We start from the raw sequence: 17,496 nt of genomic DNA, 5'->3' as shown, positions 1-17,496 counted from the left end.
TCAAAACATGGTATCAACTTGTTAAAAATTGTCCATTTCATATTTGCTTGATGCTTAGGTAAGAGACGTCTAAATCTTGTGATTTCACTTTGTTCCTAGGCAATTTACACATTATAGATCATGATCAATTATTTTTACTTTTATTTTGAAAGGGCTACAACTAGTTTTGCATCGATAGTGCTTGGAGTGAAATACCATTGATGGTAATTTATCTCTCTCCCCCCCCCCCCCGCTCTTATATATATTATTTAATACTAGCTACTTGACCCATGCAATGCATGTTGGAGAAAAGTGTGGAGAAAGTGATAAGAGTCCAGATGCTAGCATCTATCTAGAAGTCAAATTAGAGAAAGAGATGGAGTCCAATTTGTTTGGGAGTTTTAGGAAAGGGGTGTGATTTGATTGGGAGAGGACAGAGATAGAGCATATGGAGTTAATGTGGTGATGAAGTTAGTGGGGAACAATTAATATTTTTAAGAGATAGAAAGGGTATTCTTGGTATAAAAAGGGATAGAATCAAAAGGGAATGTTCGTAAATTTTAAAACCATTAATACCATATACCTTACTGTACCAACACTATGCTAGTGTGGCATTGGTACGGAGTCCGGTATCGAGATGGAGGATCTTGGTTAAGACCTTCCGACACGCCTCCTTATCCAAACATGCTCAATTAGTTTAATAATTTGAGAAAAATAACTTTTAGCAATGTTATTCAATTCCCAAATTCTTAACCAATCTTTAAAGGAATAAAATATTACTTTTAAACATTATTATAGCAGGTTGAACTCATTGTCGGAGCTCAATTGTCTAAATTGTTATTATCTAATTATCTAACATGTTTCCAAGTCAGCTACATTTGACACGGCTTCTAGGAGTTAAAATGAGTTTTCAGGTAACATAGTTAAAAATTGTGTTTGGCCCCAAATCCCATCAATTTAAAATCAATAAAAGTCCTTTCAAAGTGCTCTCAACATTGATCGCGAGCTACAATGTCAAAATTGGTTGGAAACCAAAACACAAGTTTTCCGAAGCTGCTTACCTGAGCATCAGGCAGACATAGACTTAAAAGCTGTAAAACAGTTAGTGATCTAAACTACATCATGCGCTATAATTGAAGGGTCCAAACTCTTCTTGATCGACATTTAAAATACATAGAAACCAAAATTAAATGGATATGGATGTTTCTAAACTATAAATCAAATCAAAACATGGTATCAACTTGTTAAAAATTGTCCATTTCATATTTGCTTGATGCTTGGGTAAGAGACCTCTAAATCTTGTGATTTTCACTTTGTTCCTAGGCAATTTACACATTATAGATCATGATCAATTATTTTTACTTTTATTCTGAAAGGTCTACAACTAGTTTTGCATTGATAGTGCTTGGAGTGAAATACCATTGATGGTAATTTATCTCTCTCTTTCTTCCCCCCTCCTCTTATATATATTATTTATACTAGCTACTTGACCTATGCAATGCATGTTGGAGAAAAGTGGGGAGAAAGTGATAGAGTCCAGATGCTAGAATCTATATAGAAGTCAAATTAGAGAAAGAGATGGAGCCCAATTTGTTTGGGAGTTTTATGAAAGGAGTGTGATTTGATTGGGAGAGGATAGAGATAGAGCATATGGTAGTTATGCGGCGATGAAGTTAGCAGGGGGTAATTAATATTTTTAAGAGATAGAAAGGGTAGTTTTGGTATAAAAAGTGATAGAATCTAAAGGGAATGTTCCTGAATTTTAAAACAAAATATGATGAACATAGAGCAACATTTGTAGACAAGCTAGAGAATGTGTTTTACAGAAAACAAAATACAATCGAATAAATGTGATTACAACTTCATATTATGGAGATAGTCATGGACCAATACATGTGGGATCCTTTAAAATGGCTTTTGCTTTGTTTTTTTTTTTTATGGACATGACTGTTATGAAGTTGCAATTTACGTAACAATAGGAGCCCTACTAGGAAAATCTTTTAGAAGGAAAAAACTAGAACGCCAAATTCCTTAGTGAGGGTCTCATCTTAGGTATGGCTAGACAAGGGCGATGCCTAATAACCTCGAGAGAAAGAAGAAAAAAGCTATTAAGACGTAGGGAAGTAGTTAGCAAGAAGAAGAACAACAAGAAGAAACTTAGCAATTGTTGACAAAGAGAAGAAGCTGTCAACAAGGATGGAAAGAGGAGGAAGAAGGAAAAAGGAAAAGGAAACAGCAGAAGGGATAGGAAAAGGAGATAATAGAGAAATGAAGGGGGGAGAGGACCTACCTGACACCCGCTAATGGTCATTGTTGTTTTCGTAAACTACAAAAGGGACAGGAAAAGGAGATAAACAGAGAAATGAAGGGGGGGAGAAGACCTACTGATACCCACCAATGGTCATTGTTGTTTTCATTGCCCTCGGCAATCACCCCTCTGGTTGTTAATCATCTCCCAAACTATCTGGTTCAGCTGTAGAATCTGTAGTTTGCAATCTTCTTGGAGTGCTTGTGTCAATAGAGGAAAAAAAAAGAGAAAGAAGAGAAAATACTTTGTATTATCTAGGGTTCAAGTTGGGCATGGCCTAAGCAACTAGGCCCAACTCAATGCCTATGCAACCACTTATGACTGCTTGAGGGTCTTGAAGACTTTTAGTTGTGGTGAAATTTGGTTAGCTTTGTTTCGTCTCATAACCTTTGGATTGGGCTTGAGCTTGATAAGTATTAGGTTAAGTAATTCTACTTGGGTCAAGCCACATTGTCTACCTTTCAAATCTCTTGGCTCAATATAGTAAAAGGAAAAATATATATTTGAAATACCATTTCAAAGCCTTAGCCAAGTTCAGGATATGTACTTACAACATGATGAAGGATTTCCTAGGAAGCATGGATAATTCGAATCACATACTGTGTTCGTATTAGATATGTATGGGATATCAATATTCATTAGATACTTATTTAGACTATCCTATTTTTTCAAAATTTAAAAATAAATATTGTGGATCAAAGTATATCATCGTGGTACCGGGCTTCGTACCGGTGTCATGCTACCACTACGTTGGTACAGTATGGGGTTGGTTCGGCATACTGAGAGTCAGTACGCCTTTCGTACCGTATCCCAGTACCGAATCGGTACGGTACGGTGCGAACAACGTACCATGCTGTGGATACTTCTTGAATACACTTTAAATACTTGATGCCTCCAAAAAAGATTAGCGGGTCAACTTAGTAGTCTCTGATATTAATTAATAATATTAAGTATGAATTACAATCTATGGAATTGAATGAGGACTAAGTGATGAGCTCATGGTCTACCATACTGCCCCTTACCATTCGGTATGAGGCTTATCGTATTGTACCGGAAGAAAATCGGTACAAAACTTAACTTTGAGACTGTACAAGCCTTGTACCTCTCCATATCGAGGGTACCGCCTCGTATCGAGGCTTATCGCCCCATACCGAGGCATACCGAGGTATACTGAGGTGTGTATCAGTTTGTACTAAACTGTATCGACCTGTATCGAGACCTACCGAGATAAAAATTAAGAAAAATGGTTAGAGAGTTATTTCTGTATAGAAACGTACCGTATCATATCTTATCGAACCGATAAGGTACCGTGGTACCCGGTACCAAGATTGAAGACCTTGCATGAGATTATAAAAGTTGATACTATCAAAAAAATGTTTGGACTATGTTGATAGCCTACTATGCCTTTATGGATGCTTTTTTGCATGTATACACATTTTGTGTGTATGTCTGTATACATGTATTTATGTGTATGTCTGTATACATGTATTTATGTGTATGTCTGTATGGACTTGGTTCTTCTTGACTCCAATGTCAACAAAGGGACATCCAAATCGAAGATTTGCACTATTGATCATGACTTATACTGCTAAAATTGCTTGAGAACCAAAAATCACTTGTTTGAGTCTTTAACCTATGCATCAAGTGGGCGCAAAATGAAGGGTGAAAATAATGTGAGACCATGTTTTGCTATGATGCAAGCATCAAAATCTATTGATTTTCTATATATATATATATACATATATTCTAGCATGTATAGATCATAATCAATAAGAGGAATTTTCAATTTAAATACTTTATTATATACTTTAGTACACTAGCACAATGCATGCTATTCGTTTTGTTGTCTACATGAGTGAGAGACTACTAGAATATGTGATATGTGGTCTCTAGAAATTTTTAGTAGTTTAGATCATGATCAATGGTGTGAATCTTTGATTTAAATCGCTTGTACTTCACTTAAAAATCACCAAATTAAAAAAGGGTCACTGACTTCACTTAAAAATCGTGAAATTAAAAAGGGGCTGGAACCCCTGTTTCAAACAAAATAGGGGACTCAGAGGCATTCAAAACAGGGGGCTCGGAGGCGGAGTCCTCCGCACGGCTCGCCGGCCTCCGCCAGCCCTCCACCGGCCTCTGCCAGCCCTCCACCGGCCTCCGCCGACTCTCCGCCGGCTTCCGCCGGCCCTCCGCTGGCCTCCGCCACCCCCTTCACTCTCCCTCCCTCTCTCCTCCTTCTCTCTTTTCTTCTCTCCCGTTCTCCCTCTACCTCGCCTCCTCAACTGTTTTGCAGCACGGAATGGTACGAGGGCATACCAACTCGTGCTGCCGGGCAACCGGTCCAGGCCCTGGTTCCGGCACAACAGACCTTGCATATGCGTATCGTACTTTGTAGAGATTTGTTGTATCATGTTGTATCCATATCCCATATCCATTTCATAGAGGATTTCATTATAATTACATGCTTATGCTTGTACTATATTTATGAAATAAATTTCTGAACCATTTTGAGCATGGATGGGTCTGAGGCAGATTGTGGATTCAGACTTTTGAGCCCAGTATTTCTTACTCAGGTTGAACGAGCTAATTCAGCAAGCTGATTTTCCTTAATCACTTACTTTTGGTGTTGGATTGGCTATCTTATTCATGAGAATGGGATTTTGTCAGAAATTGGCTGTACCATTAAATAAATGCAGGTTTCTTTATTGTCTTTGTTGTCTAATCCTCTGGATATTGGTTCAACAGAATTGCTCATCATTTTGTAACAACTATTGTACTATGAGTTTGTGCTCTAGAGGTGCTTAGGTTATTAGATGCTTGGTCCCCACAAATGTTCTCATATACTCCTTCCACATTCATTTCAAAAGGTTCCTTATAACTTTATCTCAGGACTGAATAATGAACAACTGGAAAGGCTTGCAAAACTTGGAAGGAAATCTCAGAAGGCAGCTCGCAGGGACATTGCACATATTGTGAGTGATGTTTAATTCAACTTTTCCTTCTTTTCTTTTAGTGTTGGATTACTAGAAAACATTTTATAGGTTTATTTTAAAACTGCTCAATTTAATAAATTTGATATATGGTCAAGGTTTTCTGTAATGTTTGAAATTAGTTCAATAACTATATTAAACTATTTCTTTTGTGCAAAGTGTACATAGTTATTATTGACTGCATGTTGCTTCTACCAAGATTAAGCTGAGTAATGTTCGCATATGTTTTGTTTTTTTCAATAGGACAATCTGAGATTTAAATTGTTGATAATTGCTTGGAATCTTATGGAAGCAGGATCACCATCTACTACTTGTCCTGATTTGCCCTTTGATAGTTCATCGACTACTAGCAGTAAACTCCCAAGCGGTGCATGTAGCTCTGTGGAGGAGGTCCTCCATCTCATTCTCCACACCACATGCATCACACATGGCATGTTCTTGGATTGTATTATGATTGTTCGAATTTGTTGATGAATTGGAGTTTTTCATTTAACAGGTAGCATCTGGAGGAAATGGTGCAACAACTGTTTCTGCAACCATGTTTTTTGCAGCTAAGGTAATATCTGTTGTTAGCTCTCTCTCTCTCTCTCTCTCTCTCTCTCCCCCCCCCGACCCCCACCCCCCCCCCCAACCCTCGGGCCCATATTTATGTAGCTAATCTTTAATCACAGAGAACGCGTGGGTCATATGGACTTTCAGCTTCAATACTGTTTGTTTCTTCAGTTTATCAGTTCATAAATCCACTGGGTGTTAGCAATTTGAGCCTTTTTAATAATTGCATGCACTTATTTTCATTGCTCCAACAAACTCAGTAGATGAAACTATTGCAGGTTGGTATACCAGTTTTTGTTACTGGGGGAATAGGAGGAGTGCATAGGCATGGAGAACAGAGTAAGAAATACCTAATTCATTTATATTAAGAATTCAAAATCTTATGTAATGGTGGTTTCATGAGTAACGGATGTGTGATTTAATCATTTGTTAATAATTGCAGCTAGAATGAAAATTGTAATTGTGCATACTTTCTTAGTTATTTTGACACCACAAATGCATGAAAATTGACAAAAGATTAACTTACTGTTAGTTTTATTTTTTAATCCAGACTATTTTATGCTCTCAAAGGCATATGCCTCTCTTGTTTCACTTTAACATAAGGATGTACGGTGCTTTTTTTTATAATTTATGTGAATACCTGTTGACTTTTCTGTTCCTATCATTATCTATCTAATTTTGGATTCAAATTTGTATCTGAATCTTCATTTCTTTAATTGTTTTTTTTCTTTTTTTATTTTGTTGCATGCAGCAATGGATATATCATCCGATCTCACTGAACTAGGAAAGACTCCTGTGGCGGTTATCTCAGCTGGTGTGAAGTCAATTTTAGATATTCCCAGAACCCTAGAATACCTGGTATTTATAATATTATTTCATGCAAAAATTTGAATTGATGGCATTTTTTTGTGATATAAATATATCCCATGTCGAGAGACTACAATAGCCTAGATAAGTAACTGTGCCCAGTTCTGGTTTGCTAATTATATTGTGTATGTCAAAATATCCTAGTAAAAGTTAATGAGAAATTCAAAATATTGTAGATGAAAAATAACTGCACATTAAATGCCTATTTGCTCGCACCAAAATGGCTGGAGTGGGAAGTGTCACTTCCGGAGAAGTGAGTTCTGAGAAGTTACTTTTGATGAAGTAGGACTTAAGACATTCGGTTTGTTTGGGGAGTAAATGCTAGAGAATGCTTGTTCTAAGACTTTTGGCACTTAGTTGCTGGGAAGTGGCTGGAGCATAACTAGCTTCTAGCTAGTTTTTTTTGTCTGGTTGTACTGGAAGTGCTGTGATTAGTCACACTTAAAGTTGACTAGTAAGGTTACCCCCTACCTTGTGATGTATTATAACGGTTAACCATTATTATAATAATATTAAAAAAAAACCATATGATCCTACCCCTATATAATATTGGCTTTGTATATAAAATACCAAATACCAAATAAACATCTTGTTGTTATATTCAATCAAGGACAATTAATAATAGATGGAGCTTTTATATTTGCTCATGCAAATAAATTAATAAAGTCAAAAAATATACAGTATGAACATCGTAGAGAAACAATATTCTTCAAATGATTTAGATATTATTGGCTCAGTATATGTCAGTTTCATTCATTGTAATAGTGGAAAAAGAAAACCATCAGGTGATTTCTCCAAGCTGCTTCCCTTTGAACCTCACTTCTCATCATTGCCCAGAGGTATTTTGCAGCTGCAATTGTTGCCCAATACTATGGAAGGGCCATCCAATTGCAACCAACAATGATATACGTACCATATGGCTAATGAACCTGTGTAATAGAAGACCAAAATACAACTTCAATTAACAGAATATAACATATAAAATCAAAACAAGGCAATGGAACCATAGAAGTCAAATAACTTATCATGTAGAACCATCAAAAAGAAGCCTAGGAATATGCTAATCAAATGCCTGTCAACGTGGTCTAGATAGGAACTAGGGAACCTGTGCTGATAACAAGTAATAGGTACCTACATCAACTACAAAATAGGCCAATATTCCAACTGCTACACACTTGGGCAATGATCGGAACCTATGAACAAATACCATAACCCATAACAGCCAATTTAAACACAGGTATCCTAAGCAACTAGGAATAATAACAAACCAAGTAATAGGCACCTGCATTAACACAAACCAACCAACAATCCACCCATTGTATGGGAAGAAGGGATAGGAACTCAGGAGCCTGTGCCTGAAACAAGTATAACACAGGTATCACAAGCAACTAGCCGTGATAATAAACCAACAACTGGCTTAGACTTTATTGGTTCCTCATTGGGTGTTGGTGGCTGCACACCAAATGGTATTCCTCTCAGCTAATGCCCATCCATACACACACATAATTGTCGATTAAACTATTTGTTGCAGTGGTTACCCAACACTAGATTGATGGGCCATCTAGTAACTACAGCCTTTAGGCATAATACCTGCATCATAATATAATCAGCCATGGTCTACCACATATATAAATACATATACGTGGAGAATGACAAATAACATACTAGTTATCATTTAACTGCCATAGTAATTCTAACAATATAATATATCAAAAAATATTAGCAGGGGGGTTGCCAAGTATGTAGCCAGTCATTACATGTCCAAAAATATCAAACATATGCCTGCCAAGAATGTTAGACAGCCATAACATGTCCTAAAGTATCAGTGATAGAGCTGCAAAACAATTGGACAGCCATAACACATCAAGTATCAAATTCCAAATAACGCAACAAGTCTCAAAAAATAGAAGTGTCATCAAATCATAATCATATTGAATATTGAACCCAAAATCAGGAGGAGGATTGAATGAAGAGTGGATGATTGCCAATGCTAGCCCGGCTCGCAGAAAGTCCCTTATTATGTCTTCTTGAATGAAGACCGGGGAAAAACTTTCTCAATCTCTCAACAAGATCTTTGATTACAATTAAAAGCAAGGTTCGCCGTACCGGTGGCCGGCCGGACCGGTACGGTACGCGGTGGTTTCAAAAACCACAGCGCGCGGCGCTGTGGTTCTTTAAAAAAAAAAAAATCGTACCGGTGCGAACCGGCCGGTTCGCATCGGTACGGGCTCCGAACCGGCCGGTACGGGCTCCGAACCGGCCGGTACGGGCCCGTACCGGCCGATTCGGATAAAAAACCGAAAAATACCGATTTTTTTGCCGTTCCGGTACCGGTCTAGGACCGGACTGGTACGTACCGGCCCGTACCGGCCGGTACGGTCCGGTACGGCATTCCATGATTAAAAGATCTCTTGTACTCTTATGCTAAACGTGAAATCTAAAAGTAAAGCCTGTAGGTATCAAATAAAAGATGAGTCCTTTCCTAATTTTTTCCTTTTCTAGTAAAAAAAATTCTTTTTGATGTAAATATTTGCAAATTCCATGGAAAATCCCCATTTTCTAGAGCATGGGAAGGCATTGATGAGCAAATGTGGTTTGGGAAGAGTAGAAGATGCTGGCAAGCAAGAGGCATGGGCCATAGGGAGATTAAGAGAGGAGAGAGGAGTGCTTTTTTCCTCCTTAAAGTGGTCAGATCAATTGAGAGGCTTGAACGGGGTTGGAAGCCCGAAGTCTAAGTCGGGAAGTTTGAGCGTGCACTTTAGGTGACTTCAAAACAATTTGGCCGAAGTTGCTAAAGTGCCAGTGTGGGTATTTTAGGACTGAACCTGCTTTGCAATCTAGTTCGACCAAACTAGGTTTGGGGACCACTTCGCGTATCCAAATAGCCGAACTGGGCCAATTTGGCAAAATTGCAGGTTGTGCAGTCTAGTTCTGTGGCACCAAATGGGCCCTAAATTTTAGAATTTTGGTAAAACTCGCATGGTCTGCCGAACCGATCCGTACCGGCCGGTACGGGCCGGTACGGCCTGGGACCGGTACCGGATCAGCGTGAAATTCGGTACCGATAGTTTATTGTTGAAGAACCGGTACGAGACCGGTACGGACCGGTACGGGACCGGTTTCGTAGCAGTCCGGGCCGCCACCGGTACGCCGATCGGTACCGGTACGGCGGACCTTGGGTAAAATATTTGATGATTCTAGAAATAATGATGGGCATCCAAATCAATAATTTACCATTGCCTTTTGTCATCCTCACTTGTCCGTCAACCTGGCATCATGCGTTATGTTAGTCAATGCTATTAGAGTCTTATGCGACTTATTTTGAATTGATAAGCTCAAAGTTTCAAATAATTATGCAAGTTGACAAAATCCCAAACTTGATTCCACCTCAAACATTATAGTTCATCTTTAATGGCTTCCATTTAAACAACAAAAGGGCTGTTTAGTAGTCATCAATGACCAAGTGAGGAGAACAATAAAAAATCTATATTTCATGCCATAATTGTTTTGACTGACTATTGTTTTCATTAAAAGTTGGGTTGCATTTTACCTTAATCAATCAAATAGCTTTTTCATATTACATATTGTTTTATTTAACCTATTTGAATAGGCTTCTTGATATATTGAACCATCAATTCACTGTAAAATGCAGACTTAAGCTCCCTATTCTTTTACTAGAAACTTGAAACTTCTCCCATAAATAACTTCCTTGAGTTTAGATAAAATATGAGAATAGAGAATAACTGAACTTCCATATGAAATTTAAATAATTGGCTATGTGCACTAAATAGATATGCAGCACATTTATTAAAGTTTCTTAGTCCTTGATCATTTAATTCAGTAGTGCAAGATGCTTTCGAAGGTTCAAGTTTAACTTGGGGATTATGAATCAAATGTTTTATTAGCAGCTTGAAGGAAATATTCTCATGCACATACGTTTCCTATTCTACCTGGTCTCCACTTATGAAACCAAAAGTTATCTATCCTTTGTACTCATTATATGGGCGTGCCTGCAATCCATAACCATTACCATGAGAAAAAACTGTAACTTTACTGGTTTACCTTTTATTAACAGTGCCTAGCATGGTATTGGCTGTTAGTGATCAGTGCAGTAGAAAAGTTACACATCAGCTGTGTAAGCATTTTTTGATAAATTTCATTTTATACTAACACTACTCCAGTGATAAATATCGAGCCCTGTCTTAGCCATTTGAGGGTGGGTTTCTGCATTCTTGTTCATCAATTCTTCCTATAAAAAGCAATCTCTAGTGTTATACAAGTCTTTCCATGTTCTTAAAGACAACTTCCATCCATGTGATTATGTCCTTACGTCCTTTTTCTTTTTAAAACCTGCACATATTTATGCACCTCTCCTATTACCGGGGCTTACCAACGTACGCTGGAGATGCTTTTACCCTTTGAAATGGTTCTCCATTACTTAATTGGTGCAATCCTCAGATATACACTTCAAGTATATACGTCCATGTTTTCCCATGTATCCAACTTAATATTCTTAATTTTACCACATCTATATGTGAATCTCCACAACAATAATGTAAGGTTCTTTGAAAACTTTATGCTAGGGTAATTTCAATGAAGAATTTGATGGTCTAAAAAATGCTTTAAAATGTGAATTCCAGTTTTCACTAGTGTGTATATTGCTCTACAAAACTATTGCTTCTGCTACATTTCCATCCAACAAAAAAAATAGAGAAGAAAGACATGTTATATGGTTTTGCTTTGAGTGTGCTATGATGAAAGAAAAGGTTTCCTTGACAAATGATGAAAGAAAATGAAATTTTCTATTGTCACAATGCAATAAGTGAATCTATATTTCTTAATGCAGGAAACTCAAGGAGTGACTGTCGTTGCTTATAAGACCAACGAGTTTCCTGCATTTTTCACTGAACACAGTGGATTCAAGGTGATGCCATATTTTTCATTTGTTTAATATATGCTAGCATACTGCAAAATTGGTTGTTCTATAAAAAAACTTCTTGTGTGGCTCTTTCTTCATTAAGTTTTCTAGATAATTTGTCATTATATTTTTTCTGCTTTATCAATGTCAATGTTTTTTTTTTTAAATGTAATATGCGGTGCTGTTACTCATATCAATATGTCTATCATCCTAATCTAGCCAAATCGTGCGTAGGGTTGGAATTGGGCTAGGTTAGGTTGGGTTTTCATGTTACTCAAGCTTGTACTTGAAATATTTTTTAGACTTTGAGCTAGGCCAAGGCCTGAAAATTTTTGCCTAATACCCGCTTGAGCTCGAACTTGAGCTCGATCTAAAGCCTTATCTTGTTGGCTTGGATTAAGGCTTGAGCCTCTTTCTCATTGGTGCAACATGAGAGAGAGAACATGGGGAGGAGAAAGGAGAGAGATTAGAGGGAGAGAGTGGAAATCAAGAGAGAGAGAGAGTAGAGAGAGAGAGAGAGGGGGGAGAGATTAGGACGAAGAGGAGAGGATAGAGATATCAGGAGGGGGGATGAGAAGAGAGAGATTGAGAGAGAGAGAAGACAATGATCAGGAGAGAGGGGGGGCGTAAGGACAACAGTGGAGAGAACGGAGAATAGGTTTGGAATTGGGTTGGGCCGGGTTGGGCTTCATCATAGCTTGGCCTGTCCTAGAAATAATTTGGGCTTCAAGGTAGGCCAAGGATCAATTTTTTTTTTATTCAAAATTTTTGCTGAGCTTGAACTTGAGCTTGTCTTGAAGTCTAATTCAGCTTGTTCGGATCTATGCCTAAGCTAAACAAGGGAGAGTGGTTGGGAGAAGAGAGAGAGAGAGAGAGAGAGAGAGAGAGAGAGGAGAGATCGATAGGGAGATAAAGTGTAAAGAGATCGAGAGGGAGAGGAGATCGAGAGATCAGAAAGGAGAGAGAAGGGATATGATAGGGAGGGGATAGAGGAGATGGAGAGAGATTAGAAGAGAGAGGGGAAAGAGGGGTGAGAGATTTGGAGGGAGAAAGAGGGGACACTAGAGGGAGAGTAGAGAAGACAGTGGAGAGGGAGTGATTTGAGAAACATGAAGGGGTGGGGTAGACCTAAGTTCAGGCTCGAATCAGGCTTGTTGGGCTTGATTTTTGGGCCGGGATAAGGCTAGACCCGATCCCAACCTAAAATATTTGGGGCTTAGTTTTTAGGCCTAAGCCTGATGCGGTTCTTCTCGGCCGAGCACAAAGCCTGACCCAAAGTTTGCTTGGTCCGACAGGCCTTGGGCCGAGGATCGAGCCCATGTCCAGCCCTAGTGAAATAAAATAAAGAGGAGAAGGGGTTAGGGTGGGCATTCGGGCTTGGATCGGACCTACTTTGGGCATGTGCTTGGGGCCTACTTTGCATTCTAAGTTGGTCCTCTTTTGAAATATTATGCAAATCTCCATAACAAAAGCTACCATTGGTAAGTTCTAAGTCATCATTTGCATAGTTCTATTCTTAAGATTTGAGCCTTCTTAATGCATATTTTATGACCTGATGAAGCTATGTTGGCATACAAGTCATATTAGAACTCTTTCTAGCCAATTCACATTTAAACAACTTAGAATATTACTTCTCACTTAATAAGTGTATCCTTGATGTTGCAATGCTCATTTTGTAATCCAATAAATAAATTGTTGACCCTCGATAATCACTCTTCATTCGCTTGGTTCAATGTTATAATCAATACACAATGTCTTGCAACTGTACTTCCTTTTTATTAACATTGGATACTGAAGCATCTCATGGTGATGTACTACTCAATAAAAACCTTTATTGTCAATTATCGCAATTACTTCTTCAGCTCTAAAAGTTCCACCAATGGCATCGTGTAAGGGGGTTGATGAGAAATTCAATCATTGTTTGTGGTATTGGTAAATTAATAGCTCTTCTAATTAAGTGTGATTTTTATGATATCAATAATTGCCAAACTTTTCCTTAGAAAGGGTTTTAGTAATCATTTTGACACTGCTATCATCATTCTAATATGTAATCAGGCTTCATGAATCATTCTTGGTAACTTTATTTCCCTAGTTTCACAAATCAATCTTTTTATCAAAGATTGCATATAAAGCTAGCTTCTTATAAGAGGAAAATTAGTTACATATGAATTTGATGGACAAGATTTATCTCCCCCAATTTGTCCCCAATTGTTATTTTCAATTATTATAACTTATGTTTCTTAATAAGCTTACACATAAAACATTGTTTGATATGAAAAAAATGGTCATGCTGTCCAAATTTTACTATATATTTTCATATCGCTATAAAGATGCATCACTAATATATTTAACTTCCTTGGTCCCATTGGAAATATTCCCACTAACTCTCCATGTCATCATAAGGTAATCATGATTCTAAGGCTATCCACTTATCAACCAGACCTCTTTTGCTGCTAGGAGATAGAAAACCTACTGTTTTGATACCATAATGTCACAACCAAAACCTAGCTCTATCAAGTCGTCCATGTGACTAAAATCACGGTTGATCAATTGCCTGGATTAAATTCAACTAATTATTGCAAAAGAACATAATTCTAAATTTAAACTTCAGTTCATGTAATCATAACATAAGTGACCATTTGGTTATGGTATCATGTAGAGCAAATTAAAATCTAAAAATTAACTAACTTTAGCTCACAACCCTGACAAGATTCGCTTACCATTTACTTAAAATACACAAACTATCTCACTGAAACACACTTATATTTTCCAATATGAATACATTTTAGCACTCCTTCCTCACCTAGTGTGACATCTATAAGCACACTTTAACCCCAGGGTATGCTGTACCGGCCTGTATGCGCCGATACGGGCCGGTACGAATCGGTTTTGGTAGGGACTGGTACCGGATCAATGTGGGATCCGGTACCGTAAGTTTTTCATTGAAAAATCGGCCAGTACGACTGCCGTACGGGTACGAAACCAGTACGGACCGATATGGGATCGGTACGTACCGGTCCGGGCCGCCACCAGTATGCTGACCGGTACTGGTACGGCGGACCTTGCTTTAACCTATGATACAAAAATAGCACTAAGTTCCTTTTTGAGGTAGACTTTGCGCAGCAAAAATACTTCAAACCTTTTAGTAGACTAATAAGTGTTTCACTCTGAAATATGTTCAGTTACTGAGTGAGCTACATAAGTTCGTAAGTAGCCAAACATAGCGAATAACATACTATCAAGAAAAATAGAATAACGGAAGCAATGAGGATTAAGACTTGTTGAAACTCAAATAGTCATGAACGATAGGGGCTATGACAATAAGTAAATTTACCACAATAATTTTTTTTTTTTGAAAAAAACACTAGAATGCACTTGAAATCAATTATTAAAATCAATAATAGATGCCTTTTTTCAAAATTGCTGAGAAAACATTAAGTGCAATTAAAAAATCACTTTATACAATGAAAATTTGACAACACTTAGAAAATTAATTCAATACCAACTAGTTAGTAACCAACTATTACACCTGCTAGTCATGGGTTCACTAATTAGTAGGCACGTTTGCCAAGGGTCACTAATTAGTAGGCGCATTAGCCAAGGGTTCACTTGCACCAACTATTGCAATATTGCTTCTTAGTGGTTCATTAATGCCCCAGCTGTTATACCCATTGGCTATGTTTCATTGAAACCAGCTATTATCCCGCTGGTCAATGGTTTAGTGAAGCCTACCAGCTGGTTAGGGGTCCATTGACTAATTTGTAGTTTCATCTAAATCCATAAAACAAGAAAGCTCTCACTTTTAGGCAATATGACAATTTAAAATATTTTGAATGGATCAGTTCAAAAGAAATCCTTTTTATTGATATAAATTTCAATTATAATCACTTAACTTTGAGAAATTCAAATTTCAATAGTTTTCAAAACAAAATTTTACCAAAATTCACTTAACACAAAATGCCAAAAAAAAGATCACAAATTATGAAAACTATGATTATTTACATATAACAAGGATAAATATACAATAAAAAGTTTCATCTAAACAAGCATGTTGTTGAAAGTAATGTCTATAAGCTGCTTCAACTTTTGGAGCTGCAAAAGTGGTTGCAGGGTAGCGGCCTCCTATTTTTAGATGGCTTATAATCATGAGATGTCCAGCCATTATAAGGTAGAAGCTGGGTGTCAAGCTAGGGTTTAGCTGGGTGACTAATTTATAAGGAAAAGGTGGCTGGTGGTAGCTAGTATGAGTGGCTTTATAGTGACCAAACATGAGGTGGCAACTAATTAGGGAAAGTGTGGCGTGGCTGTTAACAATGTGAGCATGAGGTAGCAGCTCCTAACAGATTGAAGGTGACAGCTTAAGAGTAAGCATGTGGTGGCTCAGCCTAATCCTTGAAGTCCTTTGATTTATATTCAAGATCTCATTTGTGGGTTCCTTTTGATCATTATTACCTAGTCATTTCATTTAGTCATTTTAACTTAGATATGATAAAAATCAAGTTTTTTTTTTTTGTGTTCCCACAGAGATGTGGTACTGCATGCATATCATGCATGTCATGTACCATAGGCACGGCTCTTCTTGATTTGCTTGATTTAGGGTTCCTCTCTCTCATGCTTGTTGATGAAGGAAGGAGAAAAAAGGAAGGGGGTGGGTTGGGGGGGGGGGGGGGGGGGGGGGAGGAGGAGAGCATAACTGCATTCGGCACCTTCTCTATTGATTGCTTCTTGAGGGGTAGAGGGAACCTGCATTCAAGTGAAAGGATGTAACCTATCTTCCTATCCAGTGCCCTAGGGTTTTGGCGGTTTGGAGACTAGCGATAGAGAAAGTGAAAGATGAGAGGGCATTGTTTATCATCCCAACCAGATGTGCATGGCTAATAAAGGTGCTTCCAAAGGTCTGCCTATATTGGGCCCGCCACCAATATTAGCCTCATCAGAAAAAAATACAGCCCAAAAAAATGTCACTTAGATATAGTCTAAATATTTTGAAACCCAAATATATAACTTACAATCAAAATGATTCTAAATTAATCACAAGTATATACATATATTATTTGTAATTAAATTGTACAGTTGTGTCCGTGTATCCAAGTTTTTTTAAAGTTGCCGTCTCAGATTCTTCTAGCCATTTGGTCACTTGACAACCTTGTCCTGTGTCCAGGTAATCCTTATGTTTTAAAAAACAAACAGGGGCAACACTACTTTTAGTCCTCAATATCTCTTATTTATTCTTCAGATTATCTACATAAATCTCTTTACTTCCAGTTGGGTTTTCAGAATATACATTGCCAAAAGTTTTCATTTATCTAACTCAGCCAATAGTCTTAATTAAGATGTTGCAAATTTGGGGCGTTACATGCCAAGTCATAACAAAGCATGAGATGTAAGAGCAATGAAGTGCTGTGGAAGGACAACTTGGACTTAGTTTTGTTTAAGTGATGCTTTATCACGGGAGCCAACCACCATTCTCAGATTTAAGTTCTAGGAAATATGATTTGTTGATGGTTTCAATATTTTACCCTTAATTTGTGTGTCAACAGGTCTAGATATTTTCAGCCTCTTTAAAATAATTCTTAGTAATTGCTGCTGCTGGAGCATTCCAACAAATCCATACATGTTCGGTATCTTATATGCTTTATTAGCATCAATTTTTTTTGCTGAAACATAATGATTCTTTATTCATAGTTAAACATATATTATCAATATAGAGCCTGGAATTGTATTTAACCATGATTTTTTTTTTTCTAATCATGTTTCCCACAATTTAGATAGTGAATTCTATTTTACTTGCATGACTCAGGCATATTTGTATTATTCTTGCTGCTTTTGTAGGTTCTCGCCGATTTATTTATAGCAATATAACCATTCTGAATATGATGGCA

General features: G+C 37.6%; 1 protein-coding gene across 1 annotated transcript in view; it reads left to right on the top strand.

Moving 5' to 3' along the window:
- Nucleotides 1-17,496, top strand: part of LOC103723746 (pseudouridine-5'-phosphate glycosidase) — a 41,526-nt gene that overhangs the window by 21,044 nt on the left and 2,986 nt on the right. The window contains 5 exon segments of the mRNA XM_039119800.1: nt 5,177-5,259; nt 5,774-5,833; nt 6,108-6,168; nt 6,581-6,687; nt 11,543-11,620. Of these exon segments, the coding sequence (XP_038975728.1) occupies nt 5,177-5,259; nt 5,774-5,833; nt 6,108-6,168; nt 6,581-6,687; nt 11,543-11,620 (389 nt within the window).

The sequence above is a fragment of the Phoenix dactylifera genome, unplaced genomic scaffold, assembly GCF_009389715.1.
Source record: "Phoenix dactylifera cultivar Barhee BC4 unplaced genomic scaffold, palm_55x_up_171113_PBpolish2nd_filt_p 000618F, whole genome shotgun sequence".
Lineage (NCBI taxonomy): Eukaryota > Viridiplantae > Streptophyta > Magnoliopsida > Arecales > Arecaceae > Phoenix > Phoenix dactylifera.
Note: the sequence above shows the minus strand (reverse complement) of the source record. Positions and strands in the feature narration are given on the sequence as shown.